At 42.5% G+C, this 24,008-nt stretch overlaps 1 protein-coding gene across 1 annotated transcript in view; it reads left to right on the plus strand.

The window, feature by feature from the left end:
* Positions 1–24,008, plus strand: part of LOC115653557 — a 57,770-nt gene that overhangs the window by 18,127 nt on the left and 15,635 nt on the right. Inside the window, exons 3-8 of the mRNA XM_030566977.1 lie at positions 2,351–2,551; positions 8,490–8,603; positions 9,442–9,569; positions 16,236–16,316; positions 18,483–18,605; positions 19,671–19,763. Coding sequence (XP_030422837.1) covers positions 2,351–2,551; positions 8,490–8,603; positions 9,442–9,569; positions 16,236–16,316; positions 18,483–18,605; positions 19,671–19,763 — 740 coding nt within the window. The remainder of the gene's footprint in view (positions 1–2,350; positions 2,552–8,489; positions 8,604–9,441; positions 9,570–16,235; positions 16,317–18,482; positions 18,606–19,670; positions 19,764–24,008) is intronic.

The following is a 24,008-nucleotide window of genomic DNA, read 5'->3' on the forward strand; positions in this document are numbered from 1 at the left end:
ACAGCTGAACTTGCTTGCAGTCCATGACTCTTCCTCCAAGTGCAGCCTGTGAAGTTAATAGGCCTAGCTGGCCACCTTAACCCTTCCAGTCCTATGTGGGGTGGACACTCCATCACAGTTCATTGTGGGTATTATGGAGCCTCAGTGGCCCAGGAGACACTAGGGCAAGACTGCACCTCAGAAAGCACAATCTCTCCTTGAGTAGCCCAGAGCATGGAAGATGAGGGATATGGCCCCACCTCCTCCCATTCCCTTTTGGGACAATGTGCATCTTGAGGGCACACAAAGGGAACTTTGAGCAGTATCTGCAAGGGAGGGAAGGTCTTCTTGCATCTTTCTCCCCCAAGCATAGGCACAGACTTTCTCCACCCCCACACCACTCATTCCCCAAGGTGCCACTTAACTCTGTCTCTTCCCCTCCTGTTGTGCTCCCTTCCCCAGCGTGCCCTGCCCTTGCTCCTCCTCCCTTCCCCCCAGCACCTCCTGCATGCCATGGAACAGCCGATCGTGATGAGCGGGGAGGGGAAAGCGCTGATCAGTGGGGCCACTGGCGGGCAGGAGGCACTGACAGGAGGGGGAGGCGCAGATATGGGGGCTGCTGGTGGAGCCAAATACCTACACAAGCTAATCACCAGATGTCCATAAATGGTGACCATACTTGGTACAAGGAACATTCTCTAAGAAGCAGAGAAATAATGTATTCGATGGTGGAGATTTTTTTTTTTTGGTCAATTACAGCATGAATGTACCTTCTTAATGGTGAAATGGATTGTTTCCAGTGGACAGATTGTGAAAAACCAGTATGTAGGGAAGCTCAGTTACAAAAGGATAAACCCACCGCACACCTAAAACATAGTTCAGTCTTTCAGCGTATCATATTTTAAACACATTCTACCCTCTCTGACTTAGTAGGGCAATAGCACAGTTCAGGATCATTGTTAACACACAATTTGTCCTATTTACAAGTGAACTATTTATGAAATGCATTAGAGGGCTTCTGTGTTGCAACTAAGTTCCTGCAACATGAATATTTCTACAGTTTGGACAGGACATGAAAGTACACAACTGAATAATTCAATCTGATCATAACTTATACAGCAATGTGACTTGCTTTATTTGGTCTCGCTAAATTCAGAATTAAATTGAAAACAAGCTGTATTTTGCTCAGACTGAGAAAATATTATGACTGCATCATGTGGTATATACAATGACTTCTTTTTTTGGTAGTTGTAAGCAACCCATGTTATTTTCAATAATATCTTGCATAGGTCCTAGTTCTTCCCAGTATGTGTTCATTTGTAATGTGTGGTTATTTCTTTATCTGTGTATTTAAGGCAAGATTTTCAAACAGTTTAGGTACGCTAGTGTATGCTTAATTTCCATGTATGATTATCACTGTTGAGCTTTAAAACTAGGTGGCTGAAAGTGCAAACAATTAATTAGGCACATTTGTGAGTTCACTTTATCAGAATTGCATAGGCATTCACATTAATTGCCATTGTAAATTAGACCTAAAATTTCATGCACATTTTGCACATGCATAAATTGTCTGAAAATCTGGCCTTTATGTTTTTCTTATGTGTCTTGTTAATAGCATCTATTCATGCATGGTTGCTCTCTTCACCATGATGAACTAGTCAAGCAGTGTCTTTCTCCAGATAAGGTGTGAACCTGGCCAGGCAAAAAATAGCAGTATTTGAAAGTTACAAGGAACAGACCATTGAACTTATTTGAAATGCTTTGGAAAAAGAGAGCACTTTTAAAATAGTCAGTGCCCGCCACTGAATGGGAACTATACTCCTTTACTGCAGCGGAAGCCATAATTTGGCCAACAAATATTCATTGATGAATGTATTTGAGATATTTCAATGATGTTTTGATGAGACCTGTGTGAAACTCAGCAGTTTTTGTTTGTGGGGTTATTGTGAATGTTTGTTTGGGTTTCTTTGAATTTAGCTTTTTGTTCAGATTCAAATAAACCTGAAAAGTCAAATCAAAACCCAGCTGAAACTACCAAGTTCTGCATGCAAAAGCATGCAAAGCTGCTGAGTCTCATATGACTTTCACACAAAACCATAGGCCACTTGACATCTGAATTCAGCCCAAATCTACTTAAAATCTACTTAAAATTTGGTTTAGGTTCTCTCAAAACTTGGTTGAGGTTCACCATAATGTTTGGGAATTTTTATAAAACTTTCAGCAAACCAGAACTCTGTTCTGGGTGGGTTCTTAGTCTGTTTTCATGTTTCTTTATAAAAGTTTCCCATGACATTAAGCCTTGACCAAAATATCTTCCTGAAGCATTTTCTTCTGTTACTTTACAAGTTGTTCTTTAATCTTATCGTTTCAGAGGTTTGGGTGCAAACGGTTATCCCTTCAGGCTCTCAAGTAGCTGAAGATTCACTGAGGAGTGATGTGGAACCTAAATCACAGGCAACCATTACCTCATCTGTTCCTCTACCAGGCAGCGTTACTACCTACTTGGATGAAATGCAAGTCCATCCTTCATGTGCTATTAAAAGTATTATGATTGATGAAGAAACTGGACAGGGTAAGCCAGTGTTTTAGAAACTACTAACTAGCTTTGGATTTTTACATTATTGTGCACACAAAAGAAGGCAGAATGACAACAGGGTAGCTTCTCTGTACCAGTGCTACCAGAATCAGTAAGATTTATTTTCTGCCATCCGTGTTTATGCAGATTTGTACATGAATTCCAATGAAAAGTCCCATGCCATGATTCAACATCTAAGAGATAGTTGTAACTGATTCTCACATACAAAGGTGTGCACATCAGTAATAACTCTATTGAAACAATGGCAATACAAAAACACAAAGTAAATGTAAGAGGAGAACCAGGCCAAATACGTTTTCTGTACTCTTACCTTCTGTGACAGAGTATATAACCTATCTGACTCCTAGGGAACCCTCAGAAGCTTGGCTTCAGTTATCCAGGTATAGCAAAACTCTCACCCAATTTTGTTACCAGGTCTGCAAGAAATGGAACTAGACCATCAGAAGAATAAATAACAGGAGAATTGATGCAGTTGGTGCTTATTATTAAAGTACAGGGCCCAACTGCCATGGATGTAAAGGAGTGGCTAGTAGTGGAGGAAAAATCTGGTTTCACTGTAGAGATAGCTCTACTACAAATGGAAGAACCTTGATTGTGTTGCCTGTTTGTATCCTGAAAAGAGGAAGAACTTTGATTTGGACAAGATTTAACACTGGAAAGGATTGAATTGCAAAATATTGTGTCTATTTTAGTGCATTTTGTGAGCTACTTTCACTCCTGAGGCAGCAAAGCAAGAGGAAAGATGGTCCAGTAGTTAGGGTGCTAGCCTAAGACACGGAGACCTAGGGAGGCCTTGAACAGTTTTCAAGTACATAAAAAGTTGTTACAAGGAGGAGGAAGGCAAATTGTTTGCCTCTGAGGTTAGGACAAGAAGCAATGGGCTTAAATTGCAGCAAGGGAGATTTAGGTTGTCAGAGTGGTTCAGCACTGGAATAAATTGCCTGGGGAGGTTGTGAAATCTCCATCATTGGAAGTTTTTAAGAGCAGATTATACAAACACCTGTCAGGGATGGTCTAGATAATACATAGTCCTACCATGAGTGCAGGGGACTAGACTAGATGACCTCTCAAGTTCCCCTACAATTCTGTGATTCAAGAGCCTTCTCAACCAAAGGTTTCCTGTGTGACTCTGGGCAAGTCAGGCCTAGATTCACAAAAGTACTTAGGTTCTAAACTCCACTCTTAGGCACCTAAATTTGTGTTTAGGTGCCTAAATCCCAACTTTAGAGTCTATTGAAATTCACAAAACTCCCAATGAAACAGTGGTGCTTCTAGGGGCCTAAACTCACTCAGTGCCTATGTTTTTGCAGTAAAGGTCCCAAAAGAGCCTATGTTCCTGCCTCTGAGCAAGCACATTGCTGCCTCATTCTAGGTGCCTGGATGCCTTTCTCCCACCTAAGTCCCAGAGTGAATCACAAACCAGGGTTTGGCTGCCTTTGGCTGCCTAACTCATGTGCAGGGTTTGATCCAGTAGGCATGCTTGGCATGGCTTTTAGCCTAGTAGTCAGGGCATTTACTTGGGATGTGAAATAGTCTGATGTGACTCTTTAATTAATAATCCAATGTACAACAGCTTCAACTGAAGAGACTGAGAGACCCCACTTCAGAATATTCCATAGCCTAGCGGTTAGGTACTCACCTGAGAGTGGAGGCACCATTTAGAGAGGGCGAGAGGGCACCTCTCCTCCCCCACCAAGTTTCGTATCGGAGGTCTGCTTGCCATGCATGCCCCATCTCCAGGCGGAGCTCTTAACTGCAGCGCAGCACAGCTAGGCCCCTCCTCCAGGAGCCAGGGTTCTCCAGCTATGGCTCCTGCCCATGGTCAGTTTCCTCCACTAGGAGGATGGGGCTGACTCCCAAGCTTGAGTGGCTTTTGGTGCAGACATGTGGCAAAGGCAATGAGCAGTCTGAGGGCTAGTCTGCACTGGCAATGCTAAAGTGCTTTAACGTGGCTTGTGTGGTTGTGGCAGAGCTCTCTCCCAGCACTCTCAAAAAACCACCTCCACGATGGGTGTAGCTACCACCGCTGGGAGCATAGCTACCAGTGCTGGTGCACTGCCTACACTGGTGCTTTACAGCCCTGAAGCCTGCTGTGCTCAGGGGGGTGTTTTTTCACACCCCTGAGCAAGAAAATAGCAGCGCTGTAAATTGCTAGTGTAGACAAGCCCTGAGTGTGGAATGTAATGAGTTTTGCAGAGGAGAGCAGCTGCTCCCAGCTTGTCTCCCTGGGGCAAGGAGTCAGTATTTTGTTTATAAACAGAGGCAGGGTGATTAAGATTAGAAAGGACTGGTAATTAAATTAAATTGAATTAAATTAGGGATCTGGAAGTTGTTAGATGAGCCTGAAAGCATTCCAGGAACTTCAGTTCCTAGATCTGTAAAACAGGAATCTCTCTGCACAGGGGTGTTGAAGAGAGGCCACAGTAGTATTATCAGCATAGAAGAAATATAGCCAAGACTACATTCAAAAGAGGTGTCAAGTATCAGAGGGTAGCCGTGTTAGTCTGGATCTGTAAAAGCAGCAAAGAATCCTGTGGCACCTTATAGACTAACAGACGTTTTGGAGCATGAGCTTTCGTGGGTGAATACCCACTTCAGACATGCATCTGAGGAAGTGGGTATTCACCCACGAAAGCTCATGCTCCAAAACGTCTGTTAGTCTATAAGGTGCCACAGGATTCTTTGCTGCTCATTCAAAAGAGGGAGATGAGATGAGAAGGGGGATAGATGAAAAGAAGAATCCAAAATCAAGAGAAGAGAAGTGGTACCCATCACTATAGAATCTGAATGCCTCACAATGTCTAACCTATTTCTCCTCACAGCCCCCCGTAAGGTAAAGCAGTGCTGTAATCTCCATTGTACAGTAGGGGCACTGAGTCACAGAGAGACTAAAGGCAAGATTTTCAAAAGTATTTAGGCACCTAGAGGGATGTTCAAAAGTGCCTAGAAGGTTAGGTGCTTTGTAAACCCCACTAGATGTCCAGCTGCATTTTTGCGTGCCTAAAAACGTTTGAAACTCTGTCTGTACAGCACCTGTCTGAGGTCATGCAGGAAGTCTATGGGAGAAGTAGGGAAATGAATCCAGGTCATTCAGGGTTAGCACCCTATCCACTAGAGCAGCCTTTCTCTCTGCTGCTTGCTGCAGAAAAAGAGAAGGCCAGTTCTCTGGGACTCCAACAAATGGTCCCCAGCTGTTGGGAAGGATGTCATGGTTGACAGCATGAAAAGCAGCACAGAGGTCAGGAAGAATGAAGAAAGAGAGAGAATGAGAGTCAGATGAGAGGAGATCCCAGACTGCGTTGTAGGGCAATGGCTGCTGTGCAATTTTACGTTATAAGTGAAAACCATTTTGTTTTGTCATTTTTTGTTCTGAGTTTGAGAAAAGAAAAATATGGAGCTATACCTATCTCACAGAGCTGGAAGGGACCCTGAAAGGTCATCAAGTACGGCCCCCTGCCTTCACTAGCAGGACCAAGAACTGATTTTGCCCCAGATTCCTGGGTGGCCCCCTCAAGGATTGAACTCATAACCCTGGGTTTAATAGGCCAATGCTCAAACCACAGCTGTTACTTAGGAAGATTTCATACTTTGTCTTTGAGGAGGCAGATTTATTACCACCTTCCTCTGATGGTTGAGTTTGTTTCCATAGCTGTGTCAGAAAGAGATGTTTTGGAAATGGGGGAAAACGGTCTCATGATCATGATGATCAAATAGTAAAGCCATGATTATTTCTAAATGTGTACTGGGCTTTTCTTATACACTTCAGAATAAATACCATGTCAAGCAAGCATAGAGGAGATTACATATAATAACACTTAACAGAATGGAAGAGTGCAAGCAATGTATTTTGAATCAAAACTCAATGTAGAAAAATATTACATAAGCATTATTCATCTGTATATTTTCAAAGTCCCATCAACCTACATATTCATTGTAGTAAATTCTTTCTTATGAGTAGACATGTAGTTATGATATAGAGAACTTCAGAAAAATATTTCCACACAGACTATACACTATTACATATTCCCTGCTTAAAATATACAAGAAAGAAATTTTACAGAGATTTCTAGCTGACCAGTTGGTTGCTGTGACATACCACATGTTACCAGGTATAAAGTACACTATAGTGGGCTTATTAGTCAGTCATTAAGTCCTACATCAGGGGAATTTCCATCATGGTAGAAGTGAAGGCAAAATGTATCCCTTTGTGATTTTAGTGCCAGATTCTGCCCTCTCTTACATCCATACTTCTGTAGTTGATCAGAAAAACTTTGATAGAACCATTTTCACTTGGCAAATGCAATTCTGTCAAACTCTAAACACTTCACAAAATGGTGTCAATTTTGCCAAAATTGTATTAGGAGAAAAACAACATCAAAATGTTCTATTTCAATCATTTTGGAACAAAATGTTTTGATATTTAGCTTTGGAATGAATTTTTGCTTTGATATTTTTCAATTTATATTATAATTGAAAAAAGTCAAAATCAAAATGTTTTGATCATTCCAAAACACTTTGTGAGGTTTTCATTTGCGGAAAATTTCAATATGGTTGCGTTTTCTTGATTCAAAATGAGGCTTAAATTTTGATATCCTTCATGAAATGTGATTTTTCACCCTCCATACAGTTCTGCATGCATCTCTCAATCACTTAATTACATCCAGGTTATTATTCAATCACAGGTGTTCCCTAAGTCAGAATAAAATATGGTTTAGGAGAATAACCATTTGAACTAAGTGTGATCTTTACCCTAAAAAATCCTTTCATCCCTTAAAAATCTGTCACCAGAACTTGGCTATCAGAAAACAAGACACATGGTGATGTATGAATAGAAGTGTGAAGGCTCCAATATATAACTAAGTAGCTCATTAAATAGCACTCCATTTTAATAGCTCAGATAAAAACCAATGTAATTGTTTATGGGCTAGATCTTCAGCTGTAAGTCAGCTCAGTTCTGGGGATGTCAATGAAGCTATACTAATAAACACCTGCTGAGGATCTGGTCTCAGATATTTTAGAACTGTTAAGTTATTGGTATTTGCCTCACATACAAGGGATGGGAGAGTTTCTAATATAGAAATAGGACTGAACTGCAGAGTTGGTTCTAGATCCAAAATTTCGCAAAGACCATAGTTTTTTAGTGTACATGGGACTTGGTTTGACCCATTACAGACATATAAGCCAACTATGCAGTTTTGATATTGATCCAAATTTAGTATCATACCCAAAGATTTGGGTGTGGAGCTCAGCTCTGATTTTGTTTTGGATTCATGTGAAGAAAACACTCTGCACAAGGCAGTGCCTGCGGACAAAAAACAAATCAAACACATCTGGGGTAGCAACAAGATTCCCCCCCCCCCCTTTTGAACATATTGGATGTCACCCTGGCCTCACTGAAGTAAATGGGAGCTTTGCCAGCCACTTCAGTAGAGCCAGAATTTCACCTGATACCTTTGCTTCAACATGGTTTGTTAAATAAAAAAATAAATAAAAGGAAAAGAGATTATAATAGAAAAACAGATTAAAATGCATTTGCAGTTTCAAAAATTGGTTTAGAAGCCTCTGGGCATGTTGACAACATTAGCCAAAAATGACAGGGGTCAAGATGGACCATGGCTGTGGGGGAACCCCCACAGTTTCAGCAAAATATACTCTTGGATTCAGATTGAAGAATTTAGATCTCAGCTGAATATTATGCTCTTGTGCCATGTGCAGAACTCCCATTAACCTAGTTCCCCTTACTGCCATCCTTACTCTTTGCAAAACTCCCATTGGTTTCAACAGAAGTAGTGCATGCCTAAAACTTCAGGATCCTTCTGTTTAAGAACATGTTGGACATTAAATTATACTACTATGCAAATAAGTTACTGTGTTGGGTTTTCAGCTGATTTTAGTGCTTGAATTTTGTTAACAGTTGAAATTGGGCAAGAAGAATCTTGGCTGAACAAATTTAGAATCAACAGGAACAAGTTGGCATTTTTGAAGTGCCTGATTGGGTGGAAAGGAAACAAAACAGCAGTGGAAAAAGGTATTTTGACACAGATACTATTACATTGTCACACAGAACAAATATTACGCTACACAACTACAGCTGAACATGGTTACCTTCCTCATGCAATTTTTCTTTTTTCCTTTCAAGCACATTTCATGAACTACCCATCTGGATGAAGCTGTATTATGTGTTATTCAGGATGTCAGACTAGATGATCTTATTGGTCGCTTTTGGCCTTCAAAATCTTATGAATTGCAATGTCAGGAACAAAACAAATACGTTAGTAAAATAACATTCATGCTATTGTAAAGCAAGTGGCCTGTAATTAACACCAATCAAAAAGATCTCATGCATAAATGTAGTGATTATTCATTTTTAATAAAGGAAGGAAGAAAAAGGCAAGAAAATTAAATTTTTGCTTCCATAATGCATTGAGATGAAACAAAATAAATCCTTAAACAAACAAAACACCCATGAAAGGTAGTTCTGGAACATACTTTAAAGGCACATATTTTCAGTTAGGCTAAAATCCAGCTTCCCAGCACATGAGGGCACTTTTACCTGCATGATTTCCAACTACATTTTTGGGTCCATTAAATGGATTCCAGGAACAATCTGAGTAATGGCATGTCAGTTTGTTTTACATCTGACTAGCTGCCTGTACCAGAGCCTGCAATTCAAAGTCATACTTCTAAAAATTAGCCCCTGGGTGATAACTTCCTTTATTTACCACAAACAAAAATACCAAGTTTAAAACATTGTACTTTGTCTGGGATGAAAATTGTAAAACATAACTTGTCTATAGCTAGAGTTTAGGTATTTGTACACTTTTGTCCTGCATTTCAACTTGTTAAAGAATTTTTTTAATATACAGTAGATACTCCAAATGCTCCTGGAATTTGCTCTCATGACAACCACAGACTGCATGAGCTGGATGGATGCATGGCAAAAGAAGAACAACCATATATTCCATACAAGTTAGCTAAATTATATATTACCAAGGTAAAAAAAAATCAAAAAGCATTCAAATATTAGTTGCTTTGAATGAATAATTCACAATATAAGAAATTATCAAATGAATTTAGTATGTCTATACTCGTAGGCTATCACAGGAAAATTACAGTTTCCTTAATATTTTAATTTTATTCAGCTAATTTTATTATGACTTTTTAAAAACTTTTTCCTCCAGAGTTTGAGCTCAAACACTTTAATTAGTTTTTCAATATTTGACATTCAAAATTTAGGGTAGGGAATGATCTACTGGCTCCAACCTTATTCCATTTAGTCCTATATCCTGCCTCTAACCATGTCCACTACCAGATGCTTCAGGGAATGGTGCAAGAAATGCCCCAGGTGACAGGTGAGGAAAATACTGATCTTTCGCCCCTTAAAGGTCTCATTCTAATACTTAGAGATTGGTTTACTTGAACCGTTAGGTTTTATTTTTGTTAGTATCAACTATTGTAACTCAGGAGATTCTTTCTATCCATATAAATGACCTATCCCTCTTTGACTCTTGCTAAGTTCTTAGCCTCACAGACATACTGTGGCAATGAGTTTCACAATCTAACCTCAAGTCTGTGGAAAAAAATATTTTGCTTTATCAGTTTCCAATTTGCTTTCTTTCCAATTGCATTGAATTACCCCTAGCTCTGGTGTTATGAAACAGGGAGGACAGAGGCTCCTAATCGTCTTTCTCTCTACCATTCATTGTTTTACATACTTGCATCATGTCCCACTTTTCATTCATCTCCTTTCTTAGGTAAATACTCTCTCTTTTCAATCTCTTTATATGAGGAACTTTTCATGCCCCTAGTCATGCTCATTGCTCTTCTCTGAACTCCTGCTAATTCTGCAATTTCCTTTTTGACATGAGGTAACCAGTACTGCATGCAGTTTTCTAGATGAAGGCCTATGGCTTATATAAAGACATTGTAACATTTTCCATACGATTTCAGAATAGCCAGGATCAGTCAGATTAGTCAAATGGTAATATTTCTGTTCCCTGATTAGACAAGCGTAAATATTCAATTGCAAATACTTGCAACGTGACTTGTCCTATTACAGCAGTAGTGCTAATGCTAAGCATTTAAAAATCAAGAGTCAAGTCTCCCCCTCCCCCACAAAAAATCATGAGATTTTTTTGTTTAAATGTTGAGTTCTTTGTCCATTGGTTGGGTTTATTTATTTATTTGTTTATTTATTTATTGAGCCTCTAGGGTGCACTTGCATCACATTTTAAAGCTTTATTCTGGAGTCATAAAGGCTAGAAATGTACTTAAAAAAAAAAAGAAATGAAAGCTAAGAATCTCTCCTAATTGCATGCCTCCAGGACACAGGGCTTTAAGGAAAGCACCATTTATTGCCAGATGTAATCAAATCAAACATTCACAATTCTTATAGACATATGGCCCATCTATTAAATCTTAATGCAGTATCCAGGTTTGGATTCTCCATGCTCTCTGAAGTTTGAGGCTCTTTGGATCTTTGGTTTTGGTTAGGGCCCATCTCTAATCAGGGCCTCCCAGAGGTGGTGGCAAGTGGGGCAATTTGCCCCAGGCCCTGGGCCCTGCAGGGGCCCCCACGAGAATATAATATTCTATAGTATTGCAACTTTTTTTATGAAAGAGGCCCAAAAAATTGCTTTGCCCCTCTTGGCGGCCCTGTCTCTGATTATGCATCTACACCAGGTGTAGTCAATTATTTTTTGTCAAGGTCCAAATTTCTTGGTCAAGGTATAGTCAAGGTCCAGACTCCAGAAAAAGTAATACAAAAAAATAAGTAAATAAAAAGATTTCGGGGTCCATTCAGAAGCAACTAGTAGTCTGGATTTGGCATGCGGCCTGCCTGTTGACTACCCCGATCTACACTGATTCTTAAGAGTTAACCTTGTCCATGATGAGATAGTGAGCAGGAGCACTCACCTTTCTATCTCCTAATGAACATTGGTTGATCAGAATAGGATTCAAAGGCAAGGAGTGGATGAAACACACCCTTCCTTTGAGCAGGAGCTCTATGAGCTGCCATATTATTGAGTAGCACTTGATGATGACTGCAGCATATGCACTTGCCAGCTTTGGGGGATGAATATGCCCTCTAAGACTATGCCCCTGAGGGAGTGCACTGCATGGGTGATCCTTGGGTTTCCACAAGAAGGGATTAGGGTGAGGGTTTGTATGCACTATTTCCCCCTCCCTCTAGTGCCCTAGCTCAACAGAGAGCAGGATTTAGCTCAAATTCTAAACCTTTTGAGCAGTGCTGTAACACGGCGAGGAGAGTGAGGCACTTGCCTTGGGCATACAAATCTAAGGGGCGCAGAAAAAGACAAATTAAGTTTTAATTAACAGAGAATAGGCGATGGGCGTTGCAGCCCCAAGCACTCGGCTGGGCTGGGCCTCCCCGCTGTCTGTACCCGAGGCCGCTTCAGCCTCGTCCTCCACTCCCCCCCCAGTGCTGCTGCTCTTTGCCCTGTTGCAGGAGACTCCGGAGCTCCAGGCGACCAGCAAGTGCCATGGGGTGGAAAAGCGGAGCTGCCGCTGCAGACCTCTATCTGCGGCCAGGTTTCCTGCCTGAACCCTGCACTGCCTGGCTAGCACCATGGGTGAGTGTCACATGGACAGCTTCTCCTGCAGGTATGGCCCCTGCCTGCATCCCCTTGTCACCTGATGCAAGGGACCCCTCTGCCTGGAGCGCTCCTCCTGGAGTGCCTCTGGGACGATGTGGCTTTTGGTTCCTGCCTGCTGCCCCTGGCGCTGGCCCAGACCACAGCCTGGCAGTGGGAAAGGGCCCAATTTCCACTCCTAACCCGGCAGCTGAGTGCTGCCGTCTGCATCTGCCCAAGTCGGGGGCAGGTGTGGGATTTGTCCAGCCGGCAGGGCCGGTGCAACTATTTAGGCAGACTAGGCGGTTGCCTAGGGCGCCGAGATTTGAGGGCACCAAAAAGCGCCCCCCAATTTTTTTTTCAATGGTTGAGCAGCCGCTGCTGCTGGGACAGAGAGGGAGTCTGAGCTGCCAGCAGCAGCCGTCAGCCCAGGGTGTCCCCCGGGTCAGGGTGCCTCCACAGCAGCCGTCAGCCCAGGGTGTCCCCCGGGTCAGCGCGCCTCCGCAGCAGCCAGCAGCCCAGGGTGTCCCGCAGGGCCGGGCCCCTCCGCAGCAGCCGGCAGCCCAGGGTGTCCCCTGGGTCAGGGCACCTCCATGGCAGCCCGCAGCCCAGGGTGTCCTCTGAGTCAGGGCGCCGCCGTGGCAGCCGGCAGCCCAGGGGGTCCCCCAAGTTAGGGCACCGCCGCGGCAGCCCGCAGCCCAGGGTATCCCCTGTGTCAGGGCGCCGCCGCGGTGGCCGGCAGCCCAGGGTGTCCCCTGGTTCAGGGCGCCTCCACGGCAGCTGGCAGTCCAGGGGGTCCCCTGGGTCAGTGCACCACCCCGGTAGCCGGCAGCCCAGGGGCGGGGCTCCCCTGGCCCAGGGAAACCCCGGGCTGCCGGCTGCCGCAGAGGTGCACTGACCCTGGGTCAGGGAGCCGCTGTGGCAGCCGGCAGTCCAGGGTGTCCGGAGGGGGCGGCAGGCAGCTCCCTTGGAGCTGCCGCAGTCGTACCTGCTGACGGTCGCTGCTCGCACAGCTCCGGTGGACCTCCTGCAGACACCACTGCGGCAGCTCCACAGGAGCCGAGGTACCAGCGCACGGGGCGGCGAAATTGCCGTCCGCCTAGGGTGCTCAAAACCCTAGCACCGGTCCTGCCAGCCGGGGCTGGGGCCCCTCCTGCTGGGCTGCCCTGGAAAGTGAAAATAGCAGTGGCTGGAGCTCCTATTCCTGCTGTGTAGAGAGGGGGCCGTGCAGAGTTGGGGGGCACAGGGGCCAGGAGTCCTCCAGCTTCTCCCCCAGGGCCTGGGGGGTTCAGGCCCATCCAAGCAGGATCCTAAGCGGGGTGGCCTGAGGCTCCAGGGTCAAGCTGTCCCAGTCTGGAGTGGGGGGCCTGGTTCTGTGTCGCTGGCTACAAGGTGCTCCCCACATATCCAGGCCCCTTTTCCAGCAGCTAAGTCACCCGTTGCAGGCTGACAAGCCCCAGCCCTGGGACTTTGGTATGGGTGATGGATGGAGAGTGCCACGGGTCTCCAGCCTGATCTCCTAGGCAGGGTCTCCCTGGGACAGCACCAGCCTCAGTCTGGCGAGGCAGAGGCCAGGCTGCCCCTCCCTGCCTTCACAGCAAGGGCACCCAAGAGCGGAGGCTGCCCCTGGGCAGAGCAGCCAGACCGCTAGGGTTGGTGGATCACACACGAGCAGAGCCCAGCCCTAGGTGCTTCAGATATGACACTTTTCCCTTTTTTTTTTTAACAAAGTAACTACTATGAAATTATATGAAGGGGGAGGGCACAAAAATAGCTAGTTACAGCTCTGCTTTTGAGGTTTGACCATTTTTCATTGTTGCTGGACTAGTAATTTCACAAGAGTGACCTCTCTCTCAAGATTGCTGTTACCTCCCCTTAGGAAAATAGCTTTTCACCTAGTTATCAGGTGACACTGGTTCCAGTCCCAGGTGAAACTAGGAAGGGTTCAGGCAAGTAAAAATAATAATACATTTTACAAAATCGTCCAAATGTTTGCAAGTCTAACAGGTTTAGTTAGAGAGTTTGGATCAGCTGCTTACTCATATGAGAATCTGCATTCTATTAAATTTAAATGGAAACTTGCAATCAAGGAAATCTGCAGGAGAGCTCCAGATCTTTGGGATCTGCACATTTCTGTTGCTTCTGCTTGTTATTAGTATAATTAAACAGTTTTTCTATTTGCTACATTTCACCATGAGATAAAAATACACAAAATGTATTGTGTAATTTGGCATTGTGCCTAAAAACTGGCACTCAAAAAAGCAAATAGGAGAACACAGCAGGGCTAGGATGGGAGAGTGTCAGTGGAATTTTCCTTTTGTAACTGTTGTTGTTGACATAGAACATAAGTGTCTGTATGGTGGGTGAGCCTGAGTTACTGAGGGTTCAGGGCTATTCTGCACTGAAACCACTCACTATTTTGTAGTGAAAAAGGTAACTTCACCAGTCCTTCATGTTTGCATCTGTTTTTTATCCAAATCTGACGAATGCCTGAGGTGAGCCTTGTGTTCATATCTATTCTGAGGCATTTCATTTTTTTTTCCAAATTCACGATGAAAGTAAGACTGCAGTCTGCACTACACAGCAATAGCTGACTAGTGCCATCCTAGCCTGCAATGTGGACAGCTGAGCATAGGCATCTGCACTTTCCATTCTTTTTCCTTTTACTCCTAGTAACTACCACCACAGTATTCACTTGGTGTAACAGGATTTGCTATAGTGCCATTTGTCTCTGTATCTAAGGGATGACTTTCCTGCCAACTCTAACTTGTCCTTAACTTTCTAATCACTTTCCCATAACAATGCCCTTGTCCATTTTGAATCGGGGTATCTATGTAGCCTCTAACACAGAAATAATTTTCCTCCATTGAACGAATGCAGCCTTATACTGATGATAGCCACTTTTGTCCTCCTTTTTTTTCCACTTCCATGCTGTCCTCACTCCCTTGGATCTCTGTACAGCTCTAAATATAGACAATGTCTTCCTATCAGAACACCACTACAACTTGCAGGCACCACTATGCCGGTGTCCCTCTTAGTCACTTTCTTACATTGTTCCAATCTTGCCTATCAAATTGCTCTCTCTCTCTTCTGGTAGTGGCATTACCTCTGCAATGAGTTCAGACTTTAGTTGCATTACTCAAAATGTCCATCTGCTCTTTGATCAGTCATTTCTGTTTTCCTTTTTAATCCTCTTATCTCTACCCTAACAAACACATTTGCACTGCTGATGCTGTACTGTAAACATCTTTTAATGTCATTAAAGACCTCTCACTATCCATCATTCTTGCTTACCCCAACCAGATATACTTGTGGTTTTGTCTCATCTTCCTTCCGCTAGATATGTGAAAGTCAAAAGTGCTTCTCTTCCATTTTGTAATCTCTTCCATCAGTTTTTCCACTCACACCTTCTGTTTGCCTCTTTTGCTCTTAACCTTGGCACTAACTTTACTCTGCAATCAACTCCACCATTAGTAGAATCCTTGTTTTCCAGACTTCAGTATGTGCAAAATGCCACTGCCACCATCTCACATGTACAAAGAAGTGCAACTACTTCACCTCCAACCTCAGACTGCTTTGCTGGCGTCCTATTTACTTCAGGATCCTGTTCAAAATTGCTCTATTTAAGCCAAATTCAAAAGGCAAAAGATTGAAGAAACAGAGAGAATATTGTTAAAATAAAGCCACTTGCCGCTCAACCAATTGAGTCATGTTGTCTGAACCCCAAAAGGAGTTGATCTGTACTGTTACAATGGAAAGAAAGATCATAGCAGTCCAGTGCTGGAACAGAAAAATGCCATTTTTAAACCAATAAATGTAATCATTTGCACTAAAATATTACACAATAATTGTTCTCATCTTAAGGCTTAGTTCTGCAATTTAATGGACTGTTTCTCTGAGTCAAGCTACTCATATGTAAGTGTTTGCAAAATCAGACTCTTGGACCCATGTACTAAAGCTATAATTAGCATTTTATAAGAAGCACACTCTTTATTTGATAGTTCATATGCAGTTGAGCTTAGTTAAGAGTGTACTGCGTTGAGTGTCTCCTCTTCCATGTTCCACAGGTTGTAAAAGATATGCAACAAATGAAAATCAGACACATGAAGGTAATCAAAGAATTGGACTGTATAAGAAAAGATAGCCAGGTAATTCTCTTGTAAGAATAACATCAGTGTTCGGTGAGATTATTAGTGTTTTTTTTTACCAACAATATGCTATGAAGGGCCAAATTCTGCCTTATTTACATTCATTCAGCTCCACAGTCTAAGTCACCAGAAATGTCACCTGTAACTCCTTAAACAAAAACAAACAAACAAAAAAACCCTTATTGTCTGGTGCAGTGAAATCTGCTCCTAATTTTTATCATGTGAGTACACTTCTTGATTTGCTGTATTTCCTTTCCTTTTTCTTATTTGACTGTTAAATGCAGCAATGTATACACAGGAACTTTCTCAACTTCCTTGTTTATAAACTTGCTTCAGGTATTCTTAGCAGATGCGACCGCCCTCTAGTGACTGACCTTATTCCTAAAAGCTCTGAAATTATGTCAGGAAATGTACATACTGAGCTAGATTGTGCCCTATACTAGGGGTCGTGCAGAGTTGCGCTGCCACATGGGGAGCACTGAAAAGGCTTTTGGCTCCAAGAACTTCCTGGCATTCACTTTTATGGGATATATACTTCTCAATCTCTACCTTGCGCACTGATCCCGTTCTGCATCTGTTTGGAGTGCATGGGTGTCTTCTTTTGATAGCTGAATTTGCAGTGGGTACTGTGATGGAGGGGGTATGATCCCTGAAGACATCATGTCTGATACAAATTAGTATTACTGTAAAGTCAGGAAACATAATCACCTTGCTATTATAACTGGGATTGTAAAGGAGATGCCTTCTGTCTGACACTTTCATCTGATCTGCAGTAAAAAGTTCTACCAGCTCAATACTTTTTTTCAGCTTAGTTAAGCATGTGTCCACACTTAATTTTGTCCCTTACCAATAAAAGCCTCTATTTTTGCCAGCACTGTTTTTCCCTTTTCAAAGCAGTGTAAACCCCTTGCCGATACAGTTCTATTAGCACAATGGCCATGTGGATGCACATGTATCCATACCAGTGTAAGTCGTCCTGTAAGCACATGCTGGGGGACCTTTTGCCTTAGCCATATTTCTTCACTATGCTCACTATTTTTCTTGTAGTCTCCAGCTGGTCCAGGGAAAGACAGCCAACCAACTCCTAGACAGATGGGACTGTTAACATGCAAATTAACTTTATTCTATCCAAAGTGTATACAAAAAAAAACATTGACACATATGCAGGTTCAAAAAGGCTTTGGAAACACCCAGGGGAAATGGAATTAAAGAAACAAAGATTACAGATCTAGTGTTGAGAGAGTTCAGAAAATGACCATTGTTCCTGGGTAAAGAATGGAATTTACTTAATTTGATACATCAGATAGCTATGCAAATACCACGTATGATTTCACATCTAATTGAAACACTTACACCTACCATTTTCAAGAGACTTCATAGATTCTTACGAGTATAAACAGAGATGGTGAAGGGGGGGGGCAGGAAAACAGAAAGCTGGGAGTATCCCTCTGGCAGATGGCAAGTCTGAGATACAGCCAATGAAAGGAAAATAGCCATGCTTTGACAGTCAGACAGACCAAAAGAGACTAATACAAACATAGGGCACCTGATGATTTCATCAGTTTTGCAGCAGTAATAACTGCTCTGATTTTAATAGGATTGCTTTTAATTTACACCAGTGAGATCAGAATCATGCCCAGAGGCCCTAAAGTTGTATAGCTACATTATTATCTGATACCTTTATTGCTAGTAAGAGTGCGGGGGCGGGGTGGGGTGTTTTGTTTTGTTTTTCCAACTTAGGTGAGTCTGGATGTAGACTGAAACCTAGCTATGTTTTTTCCTGTTTGTACTTATTTTAGTCTCTCTTGTGGATTTTCTAGTAAAACTATATTTGTTTAAACTACTTTGATCTCAGTGCGCTTCTTAGCATAATTTGCTCTGATCTGTTCTCAAAGACAAATATATTTTTGATAGCTGCTGAGAGGGAGAAAGGAACAAAAGGCACCAAACCTGAAGCACTTGTTCAAAGGTTTTATCCCAGTGATGGTATCCAAAGATTGACAGAAGTCAGTATGATGCACAGGGAAAGCTGATGGGTGACAGAGAGATGAGAATAGGGAGCCAAGGTGTTGTTTTTAATGAAACTTTTGGAAAGTTTAGGATTTTCTTTTTCAGTTGCTTTTTGAGGCCAGCTTTTTTATTTTCTCATCAACCTTCTTTGTATAGGAGCAGGCCATAATTGTTCTAAAGAATCATCACAGTGAAAAAATGAAGATCCTGAAAGCCCAGTTAGAAGCCTACCAAGAGTTGGTAGACAAGAAAAATAAACAATGGCAAAATACAGCTAAGGTAACTGAGAACTTCAAACTTCATCACAGGGATGAAAATTGCAGACATGCTCACTGGGCAGTTTGTGACACAACTGTAAAGTGAAACACATGGAACTTCATAGACATTCATTCAAAATACTTTCACCTATTTTTGTACATTTTCATTGCAGAAAATCATGCTATTCAGAGCCTAATCCTCAGGTGGTGTAAAGGATCATAGATCTGATGTCAATGTATCTATTCTGATTTATGCCAACTGAGGATTTCACCCTTTCATTTTATTTTTCACTCTGTCCTAAATATGCAGTCTTGATTAGTCTTTGCTGTCATTTCATAAGATCTGCCCCAACTTAGGAGCCACAAAGCTGCTTGGAAAGAGACTTCCCACATGGTGGAGCAGAACCAGGAAGGAGCTGATTCCCAGACTAGGTCATCAGGTCTTCTCAGGGGAAGGGAAATCAAATGGAAATAATCCAATCATGAAATGTAGTGATGGAGAAGACCTAGCATAACATTGTGGCCATCCCCCTGCCAGAGCAGGATTGTTCATATTGTACATTTTCCAAGGCTTTGTTCATACCTGAGCTTATCTTCACCTCAATTTAAAGGATGGATTCCCTGAGCACGGTTCTCTCATGCTAGCCACAATTGCACATCTTATCAACTACACACCTGGTAATAGGTACCATTAGTCATTAATATTATTAAGGAAGACCTAATTTACCACGATATTCAGCTAATATAAGTTGTATAATTCCTGTTGGCAGTAGATAGATAGCCAGGGTTAATCGAGCTGTCTCTTCTCTCCCATTAAGAAATAAGTTCATGCATGTACAATATTTGCTTTAGGCAAGCAGGGTGTATCTTCAGAGTAATCTGTTCATTTTATGTGTGTTTATAGCAAATTTGTAAGGGTGTCTGTGTTCCCGTGTGTGAGTAATCCACAAAGGTTAGGAGTCTGCACTACACTTTACATTTCATTGAGATATATGGATAGGAATAAATGAATATCTGTTTTACAAAATGAAGATCTGTTACAAAAGGTTTGACTTTCTACTTTATTGCCCTATCCCAATGCATCCAGAATCTGAGGGAGAAAAATAGGCAACTGAGCCAAGAAAATAAAGATCTTCTTTACCAGATAAAGCAACAAAATGAGAAATGGGCAGAAGAAAAGGTAACTGAAACAAGTGTTTTTTTCTTATTTCAAGTTTTTAGGTGGGATGGTCAAAAGAGCCTAAGTGACTTGCAGGAACATGAGTCTCATTGGCTTTCGAAACAGCCTGTGCACCTAAGTCACGTAGGTACTTTTGCAAATTCCACACCTTTACTTACATTATTTCCCTTTTTTGTATCTGGTTATAAAGCCATACTATTGCCTGTTCCTGTTCCTTTGCTCAGGAGAGAGAAGAAACTACAAAAACATGTTGATTTTTATCTAATAATTGCCCTTAAAAATTAACAAAAATAACTCTTATTAAACAAATTGGAACAGATCCTTCGTGCCCATTGCACTTAATCAGGACTGCTCTAGTGCAAAGCATGCAGAAACCTGCCAAACCTGCCCAGCTAAGGATTCCTACAACTTGGGGTGAGGGAGTTCCCAGGGAAAAGGTGTTGTAGCATCCCTGAGCTTGGACAATCTCTCATTGATGGAACAACCTCTTGGGTCTGTGAACAGCTGGACATAATTTAGAGAAGCCTTGAGGCTGCTCCAAGTTACACCAAAAACCTGGAAATCTAGTGCCTGCCAGGATTGGGCAGCCACAAAAGTGGCAGAAAGATGCTTTTATTCCTATCCCTCCACAATTGTGCCAAGAATCACTTGGACATAGGTGATTATCCAGCCCATTTTGATTTTCTAAAACTTTATTCTGCACTGAGTCATCATCAGATTGTTCTCTGTTTGCAAGAGGTAAAAGTACTTCAGTCGCACAGTATTTTGTAAGACTGAAACAACTCCATTACATTCTGTTATTGGGAGATCTTGTTTATAAGGACGACAGCCTCAGAACGTAATACAATGCATTACAGTGTATCAAAAGGTCATGATACAGCACTGGGTCTGATTCTTTTCCTTTGCTCCAATTATACACTGAGATGGAGTCAGCCCCTATTTACACCAATGCAACTGTGAACAGAGTAAGGTCCACCAACAGGTTTATTTTCAAAATAGAGCACTGGGATTTATGTAAATCAGCTTTAATGGGGTGGCTCAATTTTTCACATATCATTCTCTGAGCACCCGACTGAAAATGCATACTGTATATGGACCTGATTCTTCTTGTACTTACACCAGTGTAAATCCATTTATTTCAAATTACTTCACTAAGTATGCTTCTCTCTAAGTTACATAATAATTAAGGCTACATTTTACTCAGGGGAATTTTAATAAATGTCACGGACAGGTCATGGGCGGCAAACAAAAATTCACAGCCCATGACCTGTCCATGACTTTTACTATATACCCCTAACTAAAACTTGGGTGGGAGGCCACGGGTGCCCAGGGTGGGGGCTGGTCTGGGACCCTTATTGGTTGGTGCTGTGGGGGAGGCATTGGTGGGGCTGGCAGGAGCTCCCTATCTGACTCCATGTGTCCCTGCAGCTCCTAGGCAGTGGAGAAGCCAAGGGGCTCCGCATGCTGCTCCCACCACAAGCACCAGCTGCGCAGCTCCCATTGTCAAGGAACCACAGCCAATGGAAGCTGTGGAGGTGGGGCCTGTGGGCACAGGCAGTGCACAGAATCCCCTGGACCCTCCACTTGGGAACTGCAGGACCATGCCAGTGGGAGCTGGGGAGCCCCCCTACCCCAAGGTAAGCACTCTCCCCAGACCTACCAACCCTCTTCCCCCAGTCCTGAGCCCCTTCCCACACACCCGTACTGCTGCTGCTGGCCCAGGGGCTGCCCAGCTCAGGAAGCCCCTGAGCCAGCAACGGCCATTGCAGAAGTCACGGAGGTCATGGAACCTGTGATTTTTGTGACCTTCATGATAGACTCACAACCTTAGTAATAATAGACCAATTTCAGCATTGACATGCCCCCTGTGCAAACCCACCTCGCTGAAATTTGCACTGAATGTTAGTCATTGCTAAGTTTGACTCAATACGTGAACTTAAAAAGGCATTACCTGCTCTGGTTTTTCCAGGGGACAGTCATGCTGTGATTAGGAAAAGTAATTAAATATGACAGCTATGTATCTTTATTTCTTTATGGATTCAGTTATCTCATAATGAATTTACCTCTTGGACACGATTTAATGCTGTAGTGAAATTTCTTTCAGTTGGTGCACATACGTTATTTTGATCACTCTGAGGTGCCAGTTTCATAACAATCATTCTAACGATTGGACAGCCAAAATTCATCGCTCCTTTACAAATGCTGAGGTACATTTTGATTCACAAATAGATTGTGCCTTTTGAGGACAGCTGTAACTCTGGGAGTTTCAGCCTTAGTTATAAATTTACTTGTGCTCTGTAGGAAAAAGACAGAATGTTACTACGTATTATACACAGTGACAGATTCTGCTCTCGGTTATACCAAATTTACATCTAGGTAGCCAAGAGCAGAAACTGACCCTTAATTTTCTAAAATACGTTTTATTTTATAGTTTTCTGTGTTTTAAAGTAGATTTTGAAATGTACCAGTGCTAATATTTCATATAAAGATGTTAAAGGGACAGTATTTCCTCAAATACCCTTTATAATCCCAAAGTAATAACTGTGACGGTAGATAAAAAAAAAAAGGCCCAAAACACAACTTATCATGGAAGCATATGAAAACATTTACAGCCACATCGTGATGCATTTACTCACACTGAGTAGTTCCTTATTGGCAAGAAGTTTCATTGACTTCAGTAGGACTTGTGAAGTAAAGTACTAACCGCCATGGGTGAGGATATCACAATTTGGCCCTGTGACAGAGTGGGACTGTTCTTAATGTTTCCTCTGAATACTATGTGGGTGCCTCAGTTTCCTCTATGCATTTCTTAAGTCTCTAGAGGGTGAGAGTGTTGCAGAGAAAAAGGCTAGTGCACATAAATGGTGACACTCTGTCTCCTGGCAACTAATGGCCGGGGCCCTTCCCCCCATGAAGGAAATAGATAAAGGTGTTGGAGAACAAAGAGATCAGGTGACCTCCTGGCCCAGGAAAGGAACAAAGCCAAGAGGAGGTGGGGCTGGAGGGTGAGTAAGTTTGGAACTAGCTGAGGATGAGGAGTGAGTGTAGACATGGGTGTCTGGCTCGCTGCCCCCAAGATGGGCCCGGCTGAGGGGTCCTGTTCTCTGTACCTACAAGCTCTGTTTTAGACCATGTTCCTGTCGTCTAATAAACCTCTGTTTTACTAGCTGGCTAAGAGTCACGTCTGACTGCGAAGTGTGAATGCAGGACCCTCTGGCTTCCCCAGGACCCAGCCAGGGCAGACTCACTGTGGGAAGCGCATAGAGGGGCAGAGGATGCTGAGGAAGGTGGAAGCCGTGTGAGCTTCTTGCCCCAAAGACAGTCTGCTCACAGAGAGGAGACTTCACCAGAGTCCTGGCTGGCTTTGTAGGGAGCAGTTCCAGAGCATCGCCCGGGAGCTCCGTGACAGGCCCTTACTAAAGTATGCAGAGTAATGGCTTGTTCCAAAACTTTCAGGTCTGCAGGGGGAAAGTTCTTGAATACTTATTGCAATTTTATATGCAGAGTGAGCAACTACATGTTTAAAGGGATATTCAGACATCTATATACTAAATTATTATTACTACAGTGTTCCATGGTATGGAAGAATTGGCTGACATACAAAGCAATGAAAGAAACATGCCCACTGTCATAATGGCATTCCCTAAATTATGATAGTTTAAAATAAAAAAAAGTTAACTGCATTTCCACTTATGTCTTTGAATAACACTAATATTGATCAGTGAACATCAAGGCTGTCTGGATCAGTGAAAAACAGGTGTAAGTGAGAGAATAATGAGGCTTAGCGTTCTTTGGTTTTGTTTAATTGCAGAAGCACACATAAGAAAGGTGTACTTTCAGTTACACTTGGGCTGCAGATAAAGAGCATTATAATTTCTAGAGCTGACTGGAGAAAAACCATTCTGTTTTTCCACAGCTTTCAAGGTTTCAAAATTTTTGTTTCAACGCAGAATGAAAGCAAACATTTCAGTAAAAACAGAATCTTGTTGGACTGCCTGTTATTGGAACATTCTTATTCAGGAATGTTTTATGGGTGCATGTAGCCTAGAATGTGAGAGATCTAGGTTCAAATCCCTACTATCCTTTTTCATCCTAGATCACTCTAATTCAGGGAGAGCAAAGGTTTGAACCGTGGTCTTCCATATCCCAAAGCCGTGACTTAAGTACCACTACAGAGAATCTCACTTGCAAAACTTCCTGACCTGATATATCTCCACAAAACATTTAGATGAAATTTCATTTTGT

Source organism: Gopherus evgoodei, chromosome 6 (assembly GCF_007399415.2).
Source record: "Gopherus evgoodei ecotype Sinaloan lineage chromosome 6, rGopEvg1_v1.p, whole genome shotgun sequence".
In the NCBI taxonomy this organism is placed as follows: domain Eukaryota; kingdom Metazoa; phylum Chordata; order Testudines; family Testudinidae; genus Gopherus; species Gopherus evgoodei.